The sequence below is a fragment of the Epinephelus moara genome, chromosome 4 (genome assembly GCF_006386435.1).
Source record: "Epinephelus moara isolate mb chromosome 4, YSFRI_EMoa_1.0, whole genome shotgun sequence".
Lineage (NCBI taxonomy): Eukaryota > Metazoa > Chordata > Actinopteri > Perciformes > Serranidae > Epinephelus > Epinephelus moara.
In genome coordinates this window covers 12,852,271-12,871,488 of record NC_065509.1, presented here as the reverse complement: position 1 = coordinate 12,871,488, position 19,218 = coordinate 12,852,271, and the positions used below count along the sequence as shown (strand labels likewise).

Sequence of the window (19,218 nt, the reverse complement as noted above, 5' to 3'; positions counted from 1 at the left end):
ACGTAGGATGCCGAGGGCCGAGCTCGGCGCTTGTGGAGCAGACAGAGTTCAGATAAGACTCCCCGGTTGACCTTGCTGCTGAGAGCTATCCACAAATAACACACCGTCCACGGAAAACATGTCAACCCCAGGTTTTCCATCTTTGCCACAGTTGCCAATGCCTCCGCTGCCCCAGGCACCCAGCTCGGGACTCACGATAACAAAAGGTAAAGTATTGAAGCTAGCTAATAGCATGGTAGCATTAAATGCGTGTTGTGTTTTCGTTTGTCACTCCATGTAAACTCAGCGTGTCTGTGACCTAACATTACCCGAGCCGTGTAAGAGCTAACAGTACGGTAGAAGATTTTTTTTGTATGCTACATCGCGGCTTTATGGAGACTACTAGTGAGTTTAATACACGTCTTTAAATAATTATCTAGTTTCTAAAAAAGAGTTACTCATTAGCTACTGTATCAACAGCCGCTCCTTGACGTTAGCTGGCTAACAGCCACTCAGCTAGCTAACTGGTCAGCCAGCCACATGTTGTGTTTCCAACTTTAGACGGTCACTCAAATAGTTTGGACCATCAGCCGAGGCCATACTTGAAGGCGATCCCATCACCTACTGTAGGAGTATCGTAGTTATCATTGCCTCTAGCCTCTCTAGCAAAGCAGCTAATCACTGAACCTGCTGATCCAGACTGACAGCAGGCCCCCCTGGTCCTCTTGTCTGAGGACTCGACATCATGTGATGCTCAGTGGACCTGGATAATCCTCCTTGCAAAAACGGTCACAACGCAAAGGCACCGCGCATAATTTAGTTTTGTCTGTATCCAATAGACAGGCCCTTCCTCTGATGATGCAACATGGCGAAGCTGTAGGGAGAGAGATTTAGTCTTGATCCAGGATGACAAGTCTGTCTCTAAATTTGACAAATCTGTGAGGCATCAAAAACCTTAAAATTCGTTTGTTTCTTCTCAACTGGTGAAAGCTGGAAATAGGATTTAGTTTCTGTTTCTATGCATCACCAAAGTGTGAACCAGTTTAGATCACAAATTGATGCAACGTACAGTAAGTCTATGTGAGGGAGGATATTTGTTTTTAGTGAAACAAATGTCGACAGGCTGAAATAGTGGAGCAAATACTGCAATTATGACTTACAGGCTTTGAAGAGCCTTGACCTACAGAAACATACAGAGACCATAGTTTACATAGGATTAGTGATTAAGTGCTTATATGGGCAGTTGGATACCATAAACCCTGAAGTCACTCAGACTGCTGTGTAACACAAGCCAGTAAATTAGACATGCAGTAAATCCTGTTTTTGTGTAGCCTGTTGTTGACCCTGCGTCAGAGAGGTCATCTCTGGTCATGATGGAGACTATGGTTGGTGGTAACACTGATTTAAATTGCAATAAATTTGGGAGGTGTTTCTCATTTTTTGTCCACTCACATTTTATAGCATACAAAGAAAAACTGGCTGTAACTTCTTCACCGAGCCGTAAACAGACAGGTGTATTTTGGCAATAAAGCAGCCTTCTGTAGGCACATCGTGACTCACTCTCTGTCTCTCTCCAGAGCATTTTATAGTGGCAGTGCCGGTCGCGGTGGTTGCAGCTGTCGGAGGTTTCCTCGTCAGCCATTACCTGAACGGGCGGAGCTGTAAAAAGGGCCTGGTGAACACATCGGTCAGCAAAGATAGCCCCAAAGTGGTCCACAGCTTCGACATGGAGGACATCGGCACCAAGGCTGTGTACTGCCGCTGCTGGAAGTCAAAGAAGGTCAGGCCTCAGCAGCTGCTTCAGAGGGATTTATAATTACACTTAAGCTTTGAGTACCTGGTATTTGACATGCTATGAGATCAAATCTACCCATCAAGGGTACAAAACTATTGTAACTACCTACCTCAGACTTTTCACACATGTTGCATTTCTGTTCACATCTCAGTCAGTGATGTCACAGACAGGCTTTGACTGCTAAATCATCAATATCAGCACCACTTTCAACTCAAAGAGCTCCGCAAACCATATCAGAGGCTGTCAGTAGTGTTGGCTAAAGTGCTAAGCAGGAGTAAATTAAGCACTTGGTAACACTGATTTCTAGCTTTTGTAAGAAGGGAGTGGGCAGCTACCATTTTGTGTAGGTGTTATATTTTAAAATTATAGACCCAAGTGGTACTTGGAGTCCTCGAGATGTTGGAAAATCCTCTGCATGAACAAGATCTGCAATTTTTCTATTGAACATAGAATAAAGAACAAGGAAAATCAAAGTTTAAGGCATCACCAAAAGCTCCAGTATGTAGGATTTAGGGGCATCTATTGGCAGTAGGATTGCAACGATATGAGATATTCTAATACAATCACATTCTCGGTAAATACCCTGGTTTAAGGGTATACGCTATGACAGCATTTCTCAATCCTGGTCCTCAGGGACCACTGCCCTGTGTGTTTTAGATGCTTCCCTGCGCCAACACACCTGACTGAAATGATCAGCTCATCATGAAGCCTCTGCAGAACCCTGGTGACGACTTGATCATTTGAATCAGGTGTGCTAGAGCAGGGAAACACCTAAAACATGCAGGGCAGGGGTCCCTGAGGACCAGGATTGAGAAACGCTGCGCTATGACATGATTACTATTTTCACTATCAGTTACAGTGACCCTTAAAGCATTGAAAACAGAAGGGGTTTTTTTGTAAATGGAAACTTGAAACTATTTTTTTAATGAAAGTATGTGTAAATAGTCTAAGTAGGAAAAGAGATGTGCACATGCAGGTCCGGTTGCATATGTTTTTCAATATCGTAGATAAGCAAATGTGCACTGTATGATTTTCATACCATGGTATACCTTTAAACTGGTTTACTGCTGCTACCCTATAAATGGTATGTAATATTTATGTCAGTGTTTTCATTAGTTTATAATCACTTGACAATAAGAATTGTGTTTTCGTTACCTTAGAATGAGCTGTTGATCAGTACATAACGGTGCAGGTCCTCTTCCAAAGAGTCTGCCATGTTTTCCTACAGTAGCCCAGAACAGACAAACCAAACACTGGCTCTAGATAATGCCGTTAATGTTTTCACGTCAGTCAACATTGCTGTCCCACAAGCTTGGCACATGGTAGATGATTTAATTCTACATCCTCAGCGCTAGATGCCCCAAGTTTGCCGTGTTAAATAATTTGACTCTTTATAACCACTGGGGATTAGAAGACTAGAATAAAGATAAGAACAGTCTTCGGTCAGGGTGATACAGTTAACATGTCTGCCTGAAAGCTGATTACATTGATCTTGTTTCTCTGTCATAGCTTCAGGTGACTTTGGGGAGATTGACTCAGCATTGGCTAACAGTGTTCTCTCATATCATAAAGTGCAAAGGGCGTCGACTTGATAAGAGCGACTTGTTTTCCCACTAACACGGTGCGTTCTGCTTACAGTTCCCTTTCTGCGACGGAGCCCACACCAAACACAACGAGGAAACCGGGGACAACGTCGGACCGCTCATCATCAAAAAGAAGGATGCTTAAGCCACTTAAACCTCACCCCCGTTTGTCAAATAATTTATCATCATCATCATAGCAGTGTCACACTGATGGTTACGGTATGATGCTGTCACAATTGAACAGTGCATATTCTTCATAGCCCAGAACAAAAACTCAAAGTGCTGAAAATGTTGTGAATTTTGATTTTATACTTTCAAATTTTTTTTTACATCAGTCGACATGACTTTGAAATCAGAGGTCATTCGTGGAGCGATAAGGAAGGGACTTTGACAATCAGCACCGTCAGACACGGAGGTACTGTGACTGCACGGCTGCATTTCAGCCTACTTAGTGTGTAGTTTAAATTCTCTCTGACCTGATTGAAGTGAAATATTTCACCACGCAGGTACCGTACCTTCACGTCTGGCGTCACCTGTGTCCCCTTCCTTCTCCGCTCCTTCAGGTGGGAGCAGGTGGAGACACAATGAACTTGCAGCTCTTTGCCTCAGTCAATCCAGTATTTCATTTAAATTCAGCAAAGGCCTTACAGTAAAATCTAGAGCCCACGCCCCACAGTCTGAACGCACACATAAGAATGTTCCACGTTATGATTTTTGCACTAAGAGCTGCTTTATTAAACAGAAGTTTAAGTTCTGTTTTTGTCTTTAATGAAATAATAATATCCAATCTTAAGAGGTGTTGAGACACTATCTGCTGTTTGTAACCAGTGACCGTCTGCTTTCTGAGAAAACTTGTATGTAATCTGTAAAGTGTGCAGAACTCTGCTTATAAAGGATATATTTTGCTTTTTTCATTAGATTTATTTTCTACTGGCTGCGGTTTGTCTGACTTGATTCATTGTTCTGTATATTGTGAATAAAACTAAATGAGTGATCTGATTTGTCGGCTTTGTGGATTATTTTCGGGAGGCATTTCTCGCTGCAGGGCCAGGGGCCAAACTCTGCATTTGTTTGTTTTTAACCACAGGATCAAATGCACTCTGCTGAACAACTTCACCTCTGTTAGCAGCCAGGCAGAGCGGTGTGTTTATGGATTAACAGTGGACAGGGATAATGAGTAAACAGCTCTGTGTGGTGACTGCAGTGGGACCTGTGTGTGTGTGTGTGTGTGAGGCCTTGGCTGGAGGTGAGGGGGGCTGCCGTGCTGCAGTGTCCACCAGCACCAGTGGCCATTTTAAGATGTGGCAGTATTTGTGGTGACCACTAGAAGACGCTGTGTTTACACGGATAGTCCAGGCCAGACAGTGTACGCGAGTACGGTGGGCCCCTGCTCCCATAGTGACACGCACACGCACGCACGTACACACACAGACACACGCACGAGGTATCTGGCTGCGTGCCAGATGCAACGGAGGGCTCTCACAAGAGGTGGAGTGGACTCCACCGTCCCCGTGTGAGGAGTCACCTTTAACAGACAGCTCGACACCGAGAGGGAGGGAGGGAGGGAGGGTATCACCGGAGCACAGCGACATTAGCATGGAGGCTAATCATGCTAACACACTGTGACTGCTAAAAGACAAGTGACGTGATTCACAGAGCGAGTTTGTTTCGTGACAAATAGTTTTTATTTTTCAACCACTATATTTTTTTTAAATGTAAGAATAGACGACTATTAATGTCACCACATGTTACACAGAGGCCAACATAATGCCCTTAATGAATAACAGTGTACCTGTAATGGAAAGGTATGTGACACGGACTTCCGGTTTAGATACAACTTATAATTAAGACTAAAAATATGCTTTTCCCCCCCTTAGCAGTTATTAATTTTATTTTACTGCTTTTATTATCCTTTCTTATAGTGCATTTTTAAAATATATTATAACAGCATGTAGGCAAACTGAAAATAAAAAATACTTTTTTTTTTTTTTTTTTAGCAATATCTGATACATTTGCACTCTATTGTGGTTGATAAATGTGCTGTTCCAGGTAAACTAAAAGATGAAGATCCTATCATCACTAATTTGCCACTGTATACTTAGCTGTGTGTTTTAAATTAGGCTAATTATAAATTAGGTATTGACTGTAATTCTGGTTCCACTCTTCACAGTCTAGATCCCATGTTTTAACACATAACCCACAGGTTATTTTATTCACTAAACAAGAATTGTAAATGCAATTTTCATATGCCAGTTTATTAGGAGGGAGCTTTATATGTATTGTCATAACATTAGACAGCTGTAATAAATAATGTCCACGTCCTAAAAAATAAATTAAAAAATGTTGATAAAAGTTTTTATTTATTAGTGTTGCTGTGTTTACATGTTGGGTAAATATTTATATGACATAGTGATAATAGGTATCCCTTGGTAGTAACGCCCATCATTAACACACAGGCTGTATTGGAGAGTGGGACAGACACACAGCCTGTTAATGCCGGCTTTAATTTTTCCTCCTATAATATTGATACTGACAGCTGTACGTGTATGTTCAAGTGTTCCTGTGGATATTATGGGGTCGCTCTGACCACGGTCTCGGCTGCAGAGTCCACTTCGCATTTTGAGCGACGCCCCCAAATTCCGTGCAGAGTGTTTGCAGACCCTCCGGGACGGAGAGGTGGAGGAGGAATCGGCAGCTCCGCCGTCCATATACACTACAATCACCACGCCATTAGTTCATGACTTCATCATATGTTTGACAGGAGAGTTTGGACCGTATTTAGAAGGTAAGGGGAGACGTTTTACCCATACTTCCTGTTGATTTTCGCTGTTTTGGTTTTGTCGCCTTTTCCTGCGCGCAGCGCCGTGTCGCAGCGACCACTCGGACTGTGGTCAGCTCGTCGTGGCGTCGGTCGAGCACCGTCTTCTTAGGTAACCTTAATTACGGTGAAATGATCGATCGGGTTTCCCAATCGACCCATAAAAGGCTTCACACTGTTGTCCTGTAACAACATATATGTCCCGTGTTTAATCACTGGAGTAGATTTGCTACAAATGTGGACATGGAATATAGCCTGGTCTTTTTTTATCCACAGCAACCGCATCGTTGCGCACCTCGCTCCTCGTCGTCGATACCAGACAAAAGACAGCCTGTTTTTTTACGGTCCTCTATTTAGTCTTCCTTCGTGAAGCTTAAGCTTTGGCTGGCACACATAACAGCAGTCGTCAAAATGTATTTGAAAAGCGCGCTCCACATTTGACCTGCGCATATGCGCATATCTTTGCATATTGTTGTCGCTCTGTTATTGATTGCATTGATATACCGTGAAATTCTTAAAGGGATACTGCCTCCTGTATGCGGAAATCATGGGCAAGCCATGCACTGTCTCATACATGGCTCTGATCATCTCTATTCAAGCTGTTTATTTCTGAAATGATATACATATATGTTGTTTTTCTCTTTAAACACAGATCCTCCACACTCTGAGTCTCTGACAGTGTTTAGTGGCGCTGGCTGAGCAATATCTTCCAGTCTAATCTCCTCTGTTTACTCTCTTTCTGTATCCGTCTCTCCAACATTTCTATTCTTAACCTTCCTCTCTTCATCCCCCATTCATTTCTAGCTCTCCAGGACTCTGAGGCTGCTGCAGAGAATGGGAATAGGGACACAGGCCAAGGCTTGCCATTTTGGCTGAAGTAACAGCAGGACGGTTGTCAACCCCGCATCGGCTTCAATCCCCTTCTCCCTCACCTCTCCTCCCACACACACACATACACACACACACACACACTAGGACAGACACCCCCACACACAGCCACTGCTATGTCCACTGCCGTAGACATCGCTGGCCCTTCCTCCCCAGATCAGGCCCACAGCAGCGCTAAAATCCCCAATGAGCCACTGAGACCCAGCCTAAAGCGCTCCAACCACCCCTACAGCCTCTCCCATTACATCTCCACCCCTTCCCCAGCCGTGGATGTCAAAGGCCTGATCCAGCCCTCCCCGACCCAGCAGCGGGCCGCCCAGCCTGCGCACACTAAGCCTCGCCGGGCCCCCTCCTGGCCTGACATGTGGGAGTCACCCAGCGGGCTCCACCTGGCCCACGCCGCAGAGCTGCTGATGCGCGCCGGGCTGCTGGCTCTGACCCCCGCCACCACAGAGCAGGCCGGCCTGGGTGCACAGAGCAGCCAGCCAGCTAAAAGGGAGGCTGCAGAGGCAAAGGGGGGGAACGGGGACGGGGAGGGAGGTGGATCAGGGCCTGAGGAGGAGGAAGAGGACTCCTCTGGATGTGGCACTGACTTCCAACCCTTCCTGGGTGCCTGGTTCCCCTTCAGCCCCGCTCTGTTCCCCCTGGCAGGCTTCCAGATGGGGGGAGGCCACTGGAGGAGTGCGGCCATGGGTGCTGAGGGCATCGAAGGGCTGGTGGCCGAGGGCTACTCTCCTGGCTCTCTGGGCGGGGGCAGCGGAGGGAGGAGGAAGAGGAAGAGGTGCGGGGAGTGCGTACCTTGTCGGCGTCAGACGAACTGCGAACAGTGCAGCAGCTGCCGCAATCGCAAGAGGGGACACCAGATCTGTAAATACAGGAAGTGCGAGGAGCTGAAGAGGAAGCCGGGAGGTCCTGGGTTTGAGAGCAGAGTGTCTGGGTTTGATCTAAGGGGCTCCGACTTTACTTTGGGTCTGGCACAGGAGAGAAGCAACGGCGCCTTGGACGGATAGTAATGTATGTGGTGGCAGCATTTGTCAGAGGATCCTGGTTGGATGATTGTTGAGGAGCTGCAGTTTGACAAAAACACACAGGACACCATGTTAACATACTCGGACTGTGGTTCAAAGATCCTCGGATCTTGTGTTTAATGAGGAGCTGCAGCTCCGTTTAAGAATGTCCACACTCGTTCCCATCCTTTCTTTTGACAATCAGTGAATTGGAGAGGAGAGAAAGAAGGATACCAATGTGTGTCAATATTTAGGTGACGACAAAAATGCTGTAAATAGACTGTAAATATCTGGAAAACATTATGTCTTTTTTTACATCCCTTTCCAGTTTGGATGTATTGTGTTTCAACATAAAAAAAAGGAGCCAAATGTTTTGTTTCTAATGGGGAGTTTTGTTTCTGTTGTTCTGACGTCACTGCATCAGTAAGAAATGAATGAGTTCAGCCTAGGCTAAATTATTTCATGTGCAACTTGTACTGTATAGCTCTGTTTGCCCTTTTGAAATAAAAGAAATTGGCCATGTGCACTTGTCTACAGGCTGGGTTTATACTACATCTGTGTGTGTGTGTGTATGTGTGTGTTCATATTTAATTGGGTGTGTGTGTCTGTTAGCCACCGTGTTTCTGCTCGTACACATGCACACACGTGTGTTCATGTGTATGTGTGAGGTTGTGTGGATTATGAGTCACCTAATGGTGTGGCTGAGAGCCTTATCGCAACCCCACAGACACACACACACAAACACACCTACACGCTGCCTTGGCAAGTCCAGTGCATGCACTCGAACACACCTAACCTGACACGCACACACAATCACAAACACTCCGTTCACACACTGATGCAATTTCCCTTTTTATTCACAAGTGAAGATCATATATAGACACACTCTCTCTCTCTCTCTCTCTCTCTCACACACTCACACACACACACACACACATTATAAACAAAATACACAGCCAGCTGGACTGAGGCTACAGGGTGGGTTTTTGCTTGTTGCCGTAACGATGGCTGATGTGATAAGACCTTCTTCCTCGGCGCCACACTCCAGGGGACCGCAGGGAAGACGTAACCATGGCAACGGCCGGCCCGAGGTGTCACGCTATAATTGGGCCACGGCTGCACTTCCTGTGTGCCTTCAGTCAGGGGGATCGCAGAGGGACTGTGCGTGTGTGTGTGTGTGTGTGTGTGTGTGTGTGTGTGTGCATCTGTGGGGGTGTGGGGGTTGTGTATGTGTGTGCGTCTGTGTGTGTGCGTGTTTGTCAGGCAGGGAGAGAGAGAGAGAGAGAGGGAGAAAGCGCAGCACGCCAGCCAACGCAGGACACTGCCAACTCATGGAGAAAAGCAGTGAGCTCCAACATCATGCTATTGCAACGCTTCCACTGAATGAGGAACACACAGTCTTTTAGTTAAAGTCCACAGTCTAGTGTTTCTTCATCTCCCAGACAAAGGGGGAATTTCAAATTCTTGGATCTGCAGCTTTTTTTTCCCCTTTCTCTCTCTCTCCCCCTCTCTCTTCGGTGCCTTTCTAGTGATTTGGAGCTTAATCCCCCCTCCCTGTTCTCGTCACNGAGGGTGAAGGGGGGGAGAAAGAGACGTGGTGAAGGGCAGAGAGGGAGAAGGGATGAGAGGGGGGTAAGAGAGAGTGGGTGAAACTGGGAGAGATGAAAAGCAGGCCACAGGGGGAGAGAAAAGAGAAAGAGAGAGATATGCAGGGAGGAGGACGGGGAGATGGACAGCAGGGGATGAAGATAACGTGGGCCAGACAAAGAGAGAAAGGAGAGATGAGTGTGAGATTCTGAGTGCGGGCGCAGTGATGGAGGCCGAATGAAGCGCAGCGAGACAGGGACGCAGGGAGACGGGGGTTAATGACGGATGCATTGTCCAGATAGCCGGTGTGTGCCGTCACAGACCCCCGTGGAGCTTACATATGTTAGCACCAGCAGCCCTGCCCACTCTGGAGAAAAACTCCTCTCACACACACTGCAGTGGAACAACCTGCCAGCCCAAGGCAACCTGCGCTGGAGCTGGGCGGACCCTCACTCACGAGCCAGACCTTTGAAATTTTGGCCACTGCGTCTGCTCGGAGACACTGTGTCTCATTGTGATTTTTTTCTCCCTCCATTGGCCGTATCCCCAGTGTTAGAAAATGTGTAACAGCTTTGCAGAAACAGCATCTTTCTGAGATCATTCCTCATTACGCCTCTGTTATCCATTTGTGTTCACTTTTATTCACATGGGAAACACGTTAGTCCCAAGCCCAAACACAATGGCTTCTTACATCTCTGAAAAGCTCAGGCTCATCTGCCCTCAGGTTGTATTTTGGTGACACTGGGGTCAAAGGGGACCCTTGACCTTTGACCCTTAAAGCTGTTAAAGGTGGATTCAGTATAGACGGACTTCTATAAAAAACACCATCTACTTCTGCTTTGGGCTTATGCTGCCTATGAAAGACAAACCCAAAGACTATTAAATACCTTTAAGATATAACATATTATAGTCCTTGTGAAATTAAGAAAGACTTCTCTACCAGAAATTTAGACTCAGCCTGTCTAAACGAAATTTAGCTCCCAAAACATTCTGACATTTTGATCTTCAGGCAGGTTTACATGCTGTTCGTGGCGGAGGTAATGTGTACACAAAATCCTGTTAATCTTTAGCCTGCTGCTGATTTTAAAAAAGGCACAGGGGTTCCAGGAAGTTAGGCAAAGCATGGTGATAAAGTCTGCCTGCAGTGATATTTCATCATGGCTTCTCTTCACACCCCCTCATGATGTGGAATTGATTTTTGTCAGTGAATCTTGAGCTAAAAGTTGCTTGCAATGTTGCAGGATTCCCACCTTTTAATCAGAGCGGCACGTCATGAGCAGAGCTGTAATGTCAGTCACGTGACGGCTTTAACTTTGATAGTGTCTATGAATTCACTGTTCAAGTAAATTATTAATTAATACAATAAATGGTGATTATAATAAATTGTATCAATGACTAGCAACTTGAGAAATGTCATACAGTATCGATTTGCCTGCTGATCTCAAATAATGCAGGCTATTGAGGAAAGCATGTTTAATCAAATTTAGGATACTCCACAGAAAAACACAGAGCTTATTTATTTTCTAATTTAATCTTTTTGATCCCAAAACAGCTGCATATTCTGAATGTCACAAATGTGGATCTGTTCAATCCCATCTCAGTGTATAACTGTTTTGTTTAACATGAACATGACTGAGAGTCTACAGCCATGATAGCTGTACTTAGACCCACAGGTGCTCTGAGCTAAATGCTATCATTAGCATCAGTGGTGGTCCTAGCACATTTGGTGCCCTAGGCAAGTCTCCCCCCGGTGCCCCCCTGATGTGTGATGATACCAATGTTTTTATATTTGTGTGTCCTTTGTTTTTTGTTATATTTTAAAAAATGAGCAGAAAGCCTTTTTACTATACATTACACTTAATAATTCCCTCTCTTATATCTGTTTTATATTGCTGTGAAAACATCAACAAATTTCTCCCTCAAACAGCTTTATTGTTTTTTTTATACAGATTTATTCAAGTTTATTTCCAAAACCTACATTTTACAAGATTACATTCAACACATCGTGAGAAAATTAGAATTTACCTTTGCCAATATATCAATATAATCAATACAATAATCAATATAGCCTCCATGATCTGTTTGTTGTGTCCACCAGCTGCTCAGAGGTAACGACAATTAGCTCTCCTCCTGCTGATTTCAGCACGGATTTGTTGTTTTTCATGGTCTTTCTCTCCACATACACTCCTCTCAGTAGTGTAGTGGTAAGTGAGTAGGCACCAGAGAGCTTCTGTTGTTTTGACATGATATTAGCCCTTTTTAAACAGGACTTGTGCAAATTTGCAGGAAAGCCCAATCAGTCTTCTTTAAGCATTGGCAGTATAAAAACATAATCAGGGAGTGCGGCAAAATGCCGCCTGCCTACTTTTGTTTATACAGAATGTGCCTTTTTCGGGGCAATGGGGGGCGTGAGCAAGTATAAAAATGTTTAGCTCAGCGTGTGACGTAAACAGTGACGTGGGAGGGAAGCCGCAGCTGGTCATTCCTTCGGCGATTCTCTCGTAAGTCGGCTCGTTCTTCACCGTCCCCGTCATCTGACGGTTAATGGCCTCTTTGTTTGCAAGGACAAGGAGGGCGCACAATTCCTTGTCTCCCCAGTTGCTCATCTTTACAGTGTCTGTCAGGTTTGCGTTTCCCTCTTGCTACTAGCTGCTTGCTAATTCCTGCTATCAGCTGTTTCCTGTTTATCCACCGCCAGTGGGTCGCAGGTGCGGCGTTATCAACAGCTCCTCCCACAAGTCTTCAACAGCCCCTCCCGTTGCGGAAGGCCGCCTTGGTCTGTTTAAACTAAAAGGGTTCTGCCAATATGACTACCCTACAAGGCGGAAAATTGGGCACCTCGGATCAACTCCCCATTCTGCCTCTGTGTGTCTAAACGCTCGCAGCTGGCAGGCAAAACGGCCCAACATTCCTGGAAAATCGGGCAGTGTAAAAGGGGCTAAAGATTCAGTGTGTTTCAGGGTTCATTAGATGTCCATCACGTGAACCCATCTCCCCCAGGGAGCAGGTAAAGTGTAACGAGCTGGGGAGGGGGCCCAGAAATAAAGGCCTCTCTATTATTTAGTAGGCTTTGCTATGTAGTTATGTAGTTGTGGCCTTATGTAATATTTCAAATCAATAGCAGTAATAGTATTCGTAAAAAATAGTGAAAGATAAACATTTTGATCTTTCGTTTCCCTTCCCCATTTGTGGCGCCCCCTATGGATGACGTTAGATGATGGATGATGGTTAGCATGCTAACATGTTCACAGTTACACTGTGCTGATGCTAAGCAGGTATAATGTTTACCATGCTCACCATCTTAGTTCAGCATGTTAGCATGCTGACGTCCCCAAATTAGGACTAAATACAAATTCAGAAACTGGCCTGATGGTGGCACTAGATGAAAAGTGATTGGATTACCAAAGTTAATAAAAGTCATCCCGTGGCGGACATAAATGTCTGTGGCAAAGACAATATAACAACTAGGTTGTGTTGCTGAATTATGTCAGTGTGGACCAAAGTGGTGGATCAACAAATCGTAAAACCGGCATTGCCGTAAATCCACAGAGACAATCTGTTAGCATAGTTTAAAATGTACCAATAGAGAAACACATTTCCACAATTGTTTTAAACTACAACAGATGTCAGCCCTTTATTTTGTGACATTTGAAATGAATATCTATGTAATTAGTCCAAAAATGTTGCTACATCTATTTTTCTACAAGGAGCATTCAAATTTGTGCTGATATTGATAGTGTATATATTGGCAGCCCCTGTGGACAAAAGCAGTTTCCATGAGCACCAGCATCCCTTATCGCAAAGATCTTGATCTGGCTAGCATGTGCATTTGTTTTATATGCAAGTAACAGAGAGATGCAACTTATTTTTGATAGTTTTTTCTGTTTTTAATCATAGCTGTTTGCAGGATGAATGACTGCAACCTGGTGATGTATGTAGTTGTTGCTATTGAAGATTAATCATTGTAATATGACGATGATGAAACAAGGTAAACATTGTTTTGTTTGCCACCAGTGTAAATTCATATATTAATGTAATACCACTACGTTTCACAAATGCCTAAATGAAAAAGACGCATGACATACCTGTCCAGGAGGAAGACGGCAACTCAGGATCAGTTTTGAATCTTACAGTTCTCTCCATCTGTTGAATGACAGACCAAGGTTGACTCGTGTTTTCACCCAGGCTCTATCACTGTTACTTTTTTTTTTTGGTCTTCAGTCAATTCTGTTCTTTTTCTCTTTGCTCAACCTGCCCCAGCGTCGGCCATTACCACAGAATGAAACTCCCAAATGAAAAATCTCCACCTGCCGCCTTTTAACTGGCTAATGTGCTACTCACTGCCAAACTTTGCCTGTAATCACAGACTCTTCTGGTCTGTGTGCCACAAATGATTTTATTGGATTTTGCAGGAAATCTGACCCGAGGATACACATTAACAATAACAATATAAAAATATCAAATCTTCACGCTGATGGTCTGGTTTGCTTCTGTAGGTCATACAGAGGCATCAGAGTTAAATTGAGACTTTGATTGCCAGTTAAAAATGTAGCTGCTTTAACTTCTGGTTTAGTCAGGAGAACTCCACCAATTTTACATTTTAGTGCCTGTCAAAATGATGCTATTTATTGCATTCTGGGAAATGTTGAATTCTGTGTTTTTTTAGCTTGACCCATACGAAGGACTAAAAATAAAAGTTTGACCTTTTCTGTGCAGTAAACTGTCCCCCACAAGCACCCACTTAATAGAGAAGGATCACTTAATCCCTTTAAGTTCAGGTTAGCTTATATTGGTTGAAGGTTCCTTATGTAATATTCAGAGCATTAATATTGCAGCAAAATGCTATTTGCTATGTATAAACATAGTAGAGTAATGGCGTCCTGAGCAGAGAATAAAGTCACACTACGTCTCTGTGTGGGTTGTAATCCGAGCTTCTCTGTTTTTTGTTATGGTAAGCCTGTCCGGTCATGGCTGTGTGTTCGTGCGTGTGTGTATCCCTGGCTAGCTCATTGCCACCACTCTGCTATGCGCGCAAGCAGTGTTTATCGCTGATATCAGGACAGCGTTGCTGCAGAAGCGTCGTGCCCACCTTATACTCCTTTCCCCTAAACATGGATAAACCTGCTAAAAATAGGCAATAGACTCATTTCCTATTGCCAGTAGATCAGCGCTTTGTACACGGCTCTGCAGTAGATGAGTATGCCTTTCTGTGTGTGTGTGTGTGTGTGTGTGTGTGTGTGTGTGTGTGTGTGTGTTTTGGTGTGTCACATTCCACGTCACAGACAGGCCTAAGAACAGATAAACAGCATAGGGAGAGGTGGAGGCCTATGAAAACTTTAAGGTCGTTACTTCTTTTTATGTATCTCTTACTTATTCAGCCTCTCTTTCAAACTCAGTGCAGACTAATTTGGAATGATGTTTGAGTGCTGCTTGGGCCAAGATGGACAGTGTTTTGTGTGCCCGTCATCGCATCTCGGCGCTAAAGGAGCTAAAATTAGCATGCTCACCTGGGTGTTGTGTTCCCATCAATGCTGACTGAAGCGTCACTACTGCAGAGTCATTTGACCTGGGTGTGAATGTCCATTAAAACCTTTCCCACTGCATTCAGAGGCCAGATGTTAGCAGATGTTAGCAGGTTTTTTGTGCAGTGGGAAAGGGGCTTTTCCCCCTGGTTAACAATGTTAACTGTCAGCACTGTTGCCGTTGTTTAGCGCTGTTTATAGTATTAGCACTGTTAGCAGCTAGCCACCAGCTCACCCACCTCCATGTTGACAACCATGTCCAGACAATTCATGTGCTCTGTATTTTTGTGTAGAGCCCCTTTAAGGTTAGGGATAATCATATTTTTTGGTTTCTTTTCTGTAAAAAAAATGCTACAGGCAAACGGTTTGCAACTTTTTGACGTACATAAAGCATGATGCATTTTTGTAAAAATAAGTATCCTTTTTCAGTGAGAGCAGGCTTGGAGGATACGACACTTTTCGGATTTGAAATAGGCTGTTTTGAATTTGGAAGACTTTAATGTTTGGAAATCTGAAAGGGTATATTACTTAACTTTAATTCACTTGTCAGTGCACACTATTTTAATCCCCAACCCTAACCCTAACATATAGTGAATGTGAGAAAGAAAACACTGCACACATGGTAACCAATCATACAATCTCTGACTTGAATTTAATGCTCACATTAACAGTTAAACACTTCAGACAGTTTATCTTGTCTCACCCTGAGGCTTTACTCAATAACTGGCCAACACTGAGGGTACAAATTTGAAAACCATTGCCCCTAAGTGCCAAATCTAATGACATCACTACTGAGGTGTTGTTATTCGCTGAATGCAGAGCTGCTGACGGACTGACTGATCTTCTGACTCGTTGTATCTCTTCACAATGACTTCATTCAGAAAACGAGATAAGATACAGACAGTACGTTTTATTGGTCTCAGACATATCTAATCCTTGTTATATTCTTTGAAGTTTAACTTCATGCAGGCGCTTAGTCAACACATGAGGAGCACAAACACTAGTGCTTCTCGTGTCCTAATTTCACCTTTCAGGCTGGACAGAATATAAACAGGGGCACCGGTGGACTCTTAACACCTACAGTAAATAGAAACATTACAAGTCAGCAGCATGCGCTTTCTTAGGGGACAAAGATGAGCGGTCTCCTACAATGCTTTGCTGGGAAACCCAACACTGTCCTACTATATATAGTGGGGCTTTTCACACTGTGCATGACTGCTCGTGTCAAGTCACATGATTCAAGAAATATGGGTGGACACACACACACACACACATGCACGCACACACAGACACGTACGCTCTTTGCTCACATACAGCAGCACATACACAGAGGCTGAGGGTGTGGAGGTGGTGAGGGAATGCGAGGAGTTCTTTTGAGTTGGCTCTGACGTGTTGCTTCCCGTGACCTGACTCCCATTTGCTCTGTCTCCCCGGGCGTCTTGCCCTCTGTCTCGGTCTAAACCACATGCTAATCAGCATTCTGTGCTCTCCGTTTGATCTCTGATGGGCTGTTTTCTGACGCATCCCACTGAATAGATAATCATTGTGTAAGTGACCACCATCAGCAACTCCTCTGAGTCGTCCCCTATCAGCAACCCCCGCGTGCTGAGCACACGCTGCAAACATATGAACAGACAAAACTGTGTTAGATGCAACAAAAAAAACCTAGATCAAATCAGTCTTTTAGTTGCATGAATATGTTCTTTTTCTCACACCAACAAAAGACATTAGGGAAAACAAATAGAAGGTAAAATACAAAAGTCAAAGTGTCAGCAGGAGCAGAGTTTCAATGAGGAATTAGTGACCAAGTAAAGGGAATATGTGACCCATTAGTCAGGTAGTAGCTACAGCTAAAACACTCCATACCTTAGAAACGAAGCACACCTCTAACACATGTTCTTACAAGACGGATTTAGTATTTCTCTGCAGTTTTTTTTTTTTTTTTTACATCTAATGTCCCTTCAGTGCTGCAGTGCAGTCTGTCGATATTTGTCCAGGGACACCTTCTCTAGTCTTTTAGGTTCTGTATCAAAATGAAACAATAACCACAAGGTTAAAGTGCTGACTCACAACTGTAGAAGTGTGTGAGGGTGTTTGAATCCTTGCTGGCCAGCCAGCACAGGAGCTCTTTTTATACACACTCCCTCCAATTTGATCACAATGCAGGTTAGTCATCAGGTTAAACATGGCCGCTTTTAAGGGAGAAAAAGTGTAATTTTCTTGCCTTGCCAAGTCTGTCACCTGACCATGCCCTGTCCCCTGGCTCAGTCCAAATGATCACATGTTTCACTAACTGAAGTCCAGACTGAAGGGAAAGGCCCCAGAACAAGCAGGAAGTGAGGATGCTAACAGTGAATGTGTCTGTTGATGTTTAACAAAGTTGGATAACAAATATTAAATGATGTTTGATTAAGAAAAAAAAAAAATCATCTTGTATTCCGAGCATTCAGCCACAAGTATGATATCTGTTGTTTCTGTTGTCATGAAGATGTTTTTTTTTTGTGTGTGTGTTATCCTAACACGGGAGTATTTTCAGTCACATGGTAGCAGTTGTGAGATTTGGCTGATAGCTCTTGAAAAACCAATTAACTAGACCTTGAGATGAGAACTGCTATTTCCAAGGTCAAGAATGAACCTACAAGGTCAATTAAGTTGTATAACGTCATTAAAGTTTATCCTTATCTATCTCATTATTTTTGATCCATTAAAATCACTGAACTTTGTAAAGCAACACTAAAAGTATACAGTCATGCTTTGAGCTAAATGGTAATGGCAGCATGCTAAAATAAAGGGGTTATCTCTGGATTTGAAGGGTGAAGCCAGTGCAGTGTCTTCCTAATGGCCAGCAGGGGGCGACTTCACTGGTTGCAAAAAGAAGTCAGTATGAAAATGACTCTACTTCTCACTTGAAGTTATTACCTCAGTAAACATTTTCCTTATGAGTTTATGGTTTCAACCGCTAGTTTAAAGTCTTTTTCAATACAGAATGATGTTCATTTGACAAATTACTGTTCCATTTAGAGTAAAATAGGTAATAAAGTAGGGTACACTATAAGCCATGGCTACCTTGTGATTGACAAGTTGCTACCACAGTTGTGTCCTCAGGTTCTCATTCAGATCCATCCCATAGCTCCACCCTCACGTCCAAATATGGTCACTTCTACAGTACCTCCAAAATATCAAGGTGGTGACGTTAACAATGCCAAACTTGAGGTCTCAAAATAGTAGTCCACAAACCAGTGGGTGATGTCACAGTAACTATGTCCACTTCTTTTATACAGTCTAGGGCCTCGATCAGGCGCCTAGCGTTTTGACGGAGTGCTCTGAAAGAACTCCTCGAGTTGAGTGGAAAAGCACCCCATGTCACCTCTGCTTTCTTTGTATTGTCCAATCCGATGATTTGAAAGGTGGGCCCTCTATGGTGGTCATGACAACAAGTTCACAGTTGGTAAACAATGGAGGAGAAACTGGTGGTAGGGATTGTTAGATACCCAGAGCTATACGACTTTACCCTCTGCACGTCTAATTTAGTAACTGGCTACTAATTACTGTCAAATAAATGAAATTAAAATAACAACAGATAGATTACATGGGTAGTTTAGGGTAGGAGGTGATAGGGTGGTTGCCTGGCAACAATAAAAAGGTGCAGCAAGTGTTTTTTTACGAGTGGCATTTATTCATCCTTTGGGGAACATAAACATCTGTACCAATAACTGTATGTACAGATGGTCGATGTGTCTCCACTTCCTCCCACTGTACAAAAATAAAGCCATAATATCCCGGATACTGCTGCTGACCAACCAATGCTGATGACATCATTTGGAGCCAGAGCACAATGATAACATTACGCGGCAATCTTACAAGATCAGGTTCCTGCCCATACACCTGTCTGACCATTAGCGAGCAGCGCCACTGATTGTGAACACAGCGATGGACAGACACACACACACACACACACACACACACAGCTGTCAATCATGACGTCAAACCCCTTTTTATAGCATAAAACAAATAATTAAAACCAAACTCATGAAAAAAA

General features: G+C 43.8%; 2 protein-coding genes across 2 annotated transcripts; both read left to right on the top strand.

Annotated features, from left to right (window-relative positions):
• The first annotated feature begins 20 nt into the window (after positions 1–20).
• Positions 21–4,356, top strand: zgc:110843 (uncharacterized protein LOC541492 homolog). Its single transcript, XM_050042839.1, has 3 exons — positions 21–206; positions 1,557–1,759; positions 3,413–4,356. The coding sequence occupies exons 1-3, from the start codon at positions 119–121 to the stop codon at positions 3,500–3,502; spliced, it is 381 nt and encodes a 126-aa protein (XP_049898796.1). The 5' UTR covers positions 21–118; the 3' UTR covers positions 3,503–4,356.
• A 1,625-nt stretch (positions 4,357–5,981) lies between these two features.
• On the top strand, positions 5,982–8,594 carry cxxc5b (CXXC finger protein 5b). Its single transcript, XM_050042798.1, has 2 exons — positions 5,982–6,142; positions 6,980–8,594. The coding sequence occupies exon 2, from the start codon at positions 7,180–7,182 to the stop codon at positions 8,071–8,073; it is 894 nt and encodes a 297-aa protein (XP_049898755.1). The 5' UTR covers positions 5,982–6,142; positions 6,980–7,179; the 3' UTR covers positions 8,074–8,594.
• Positions 8,595–19,218: the final 10,624 nt, after the last annotated feature.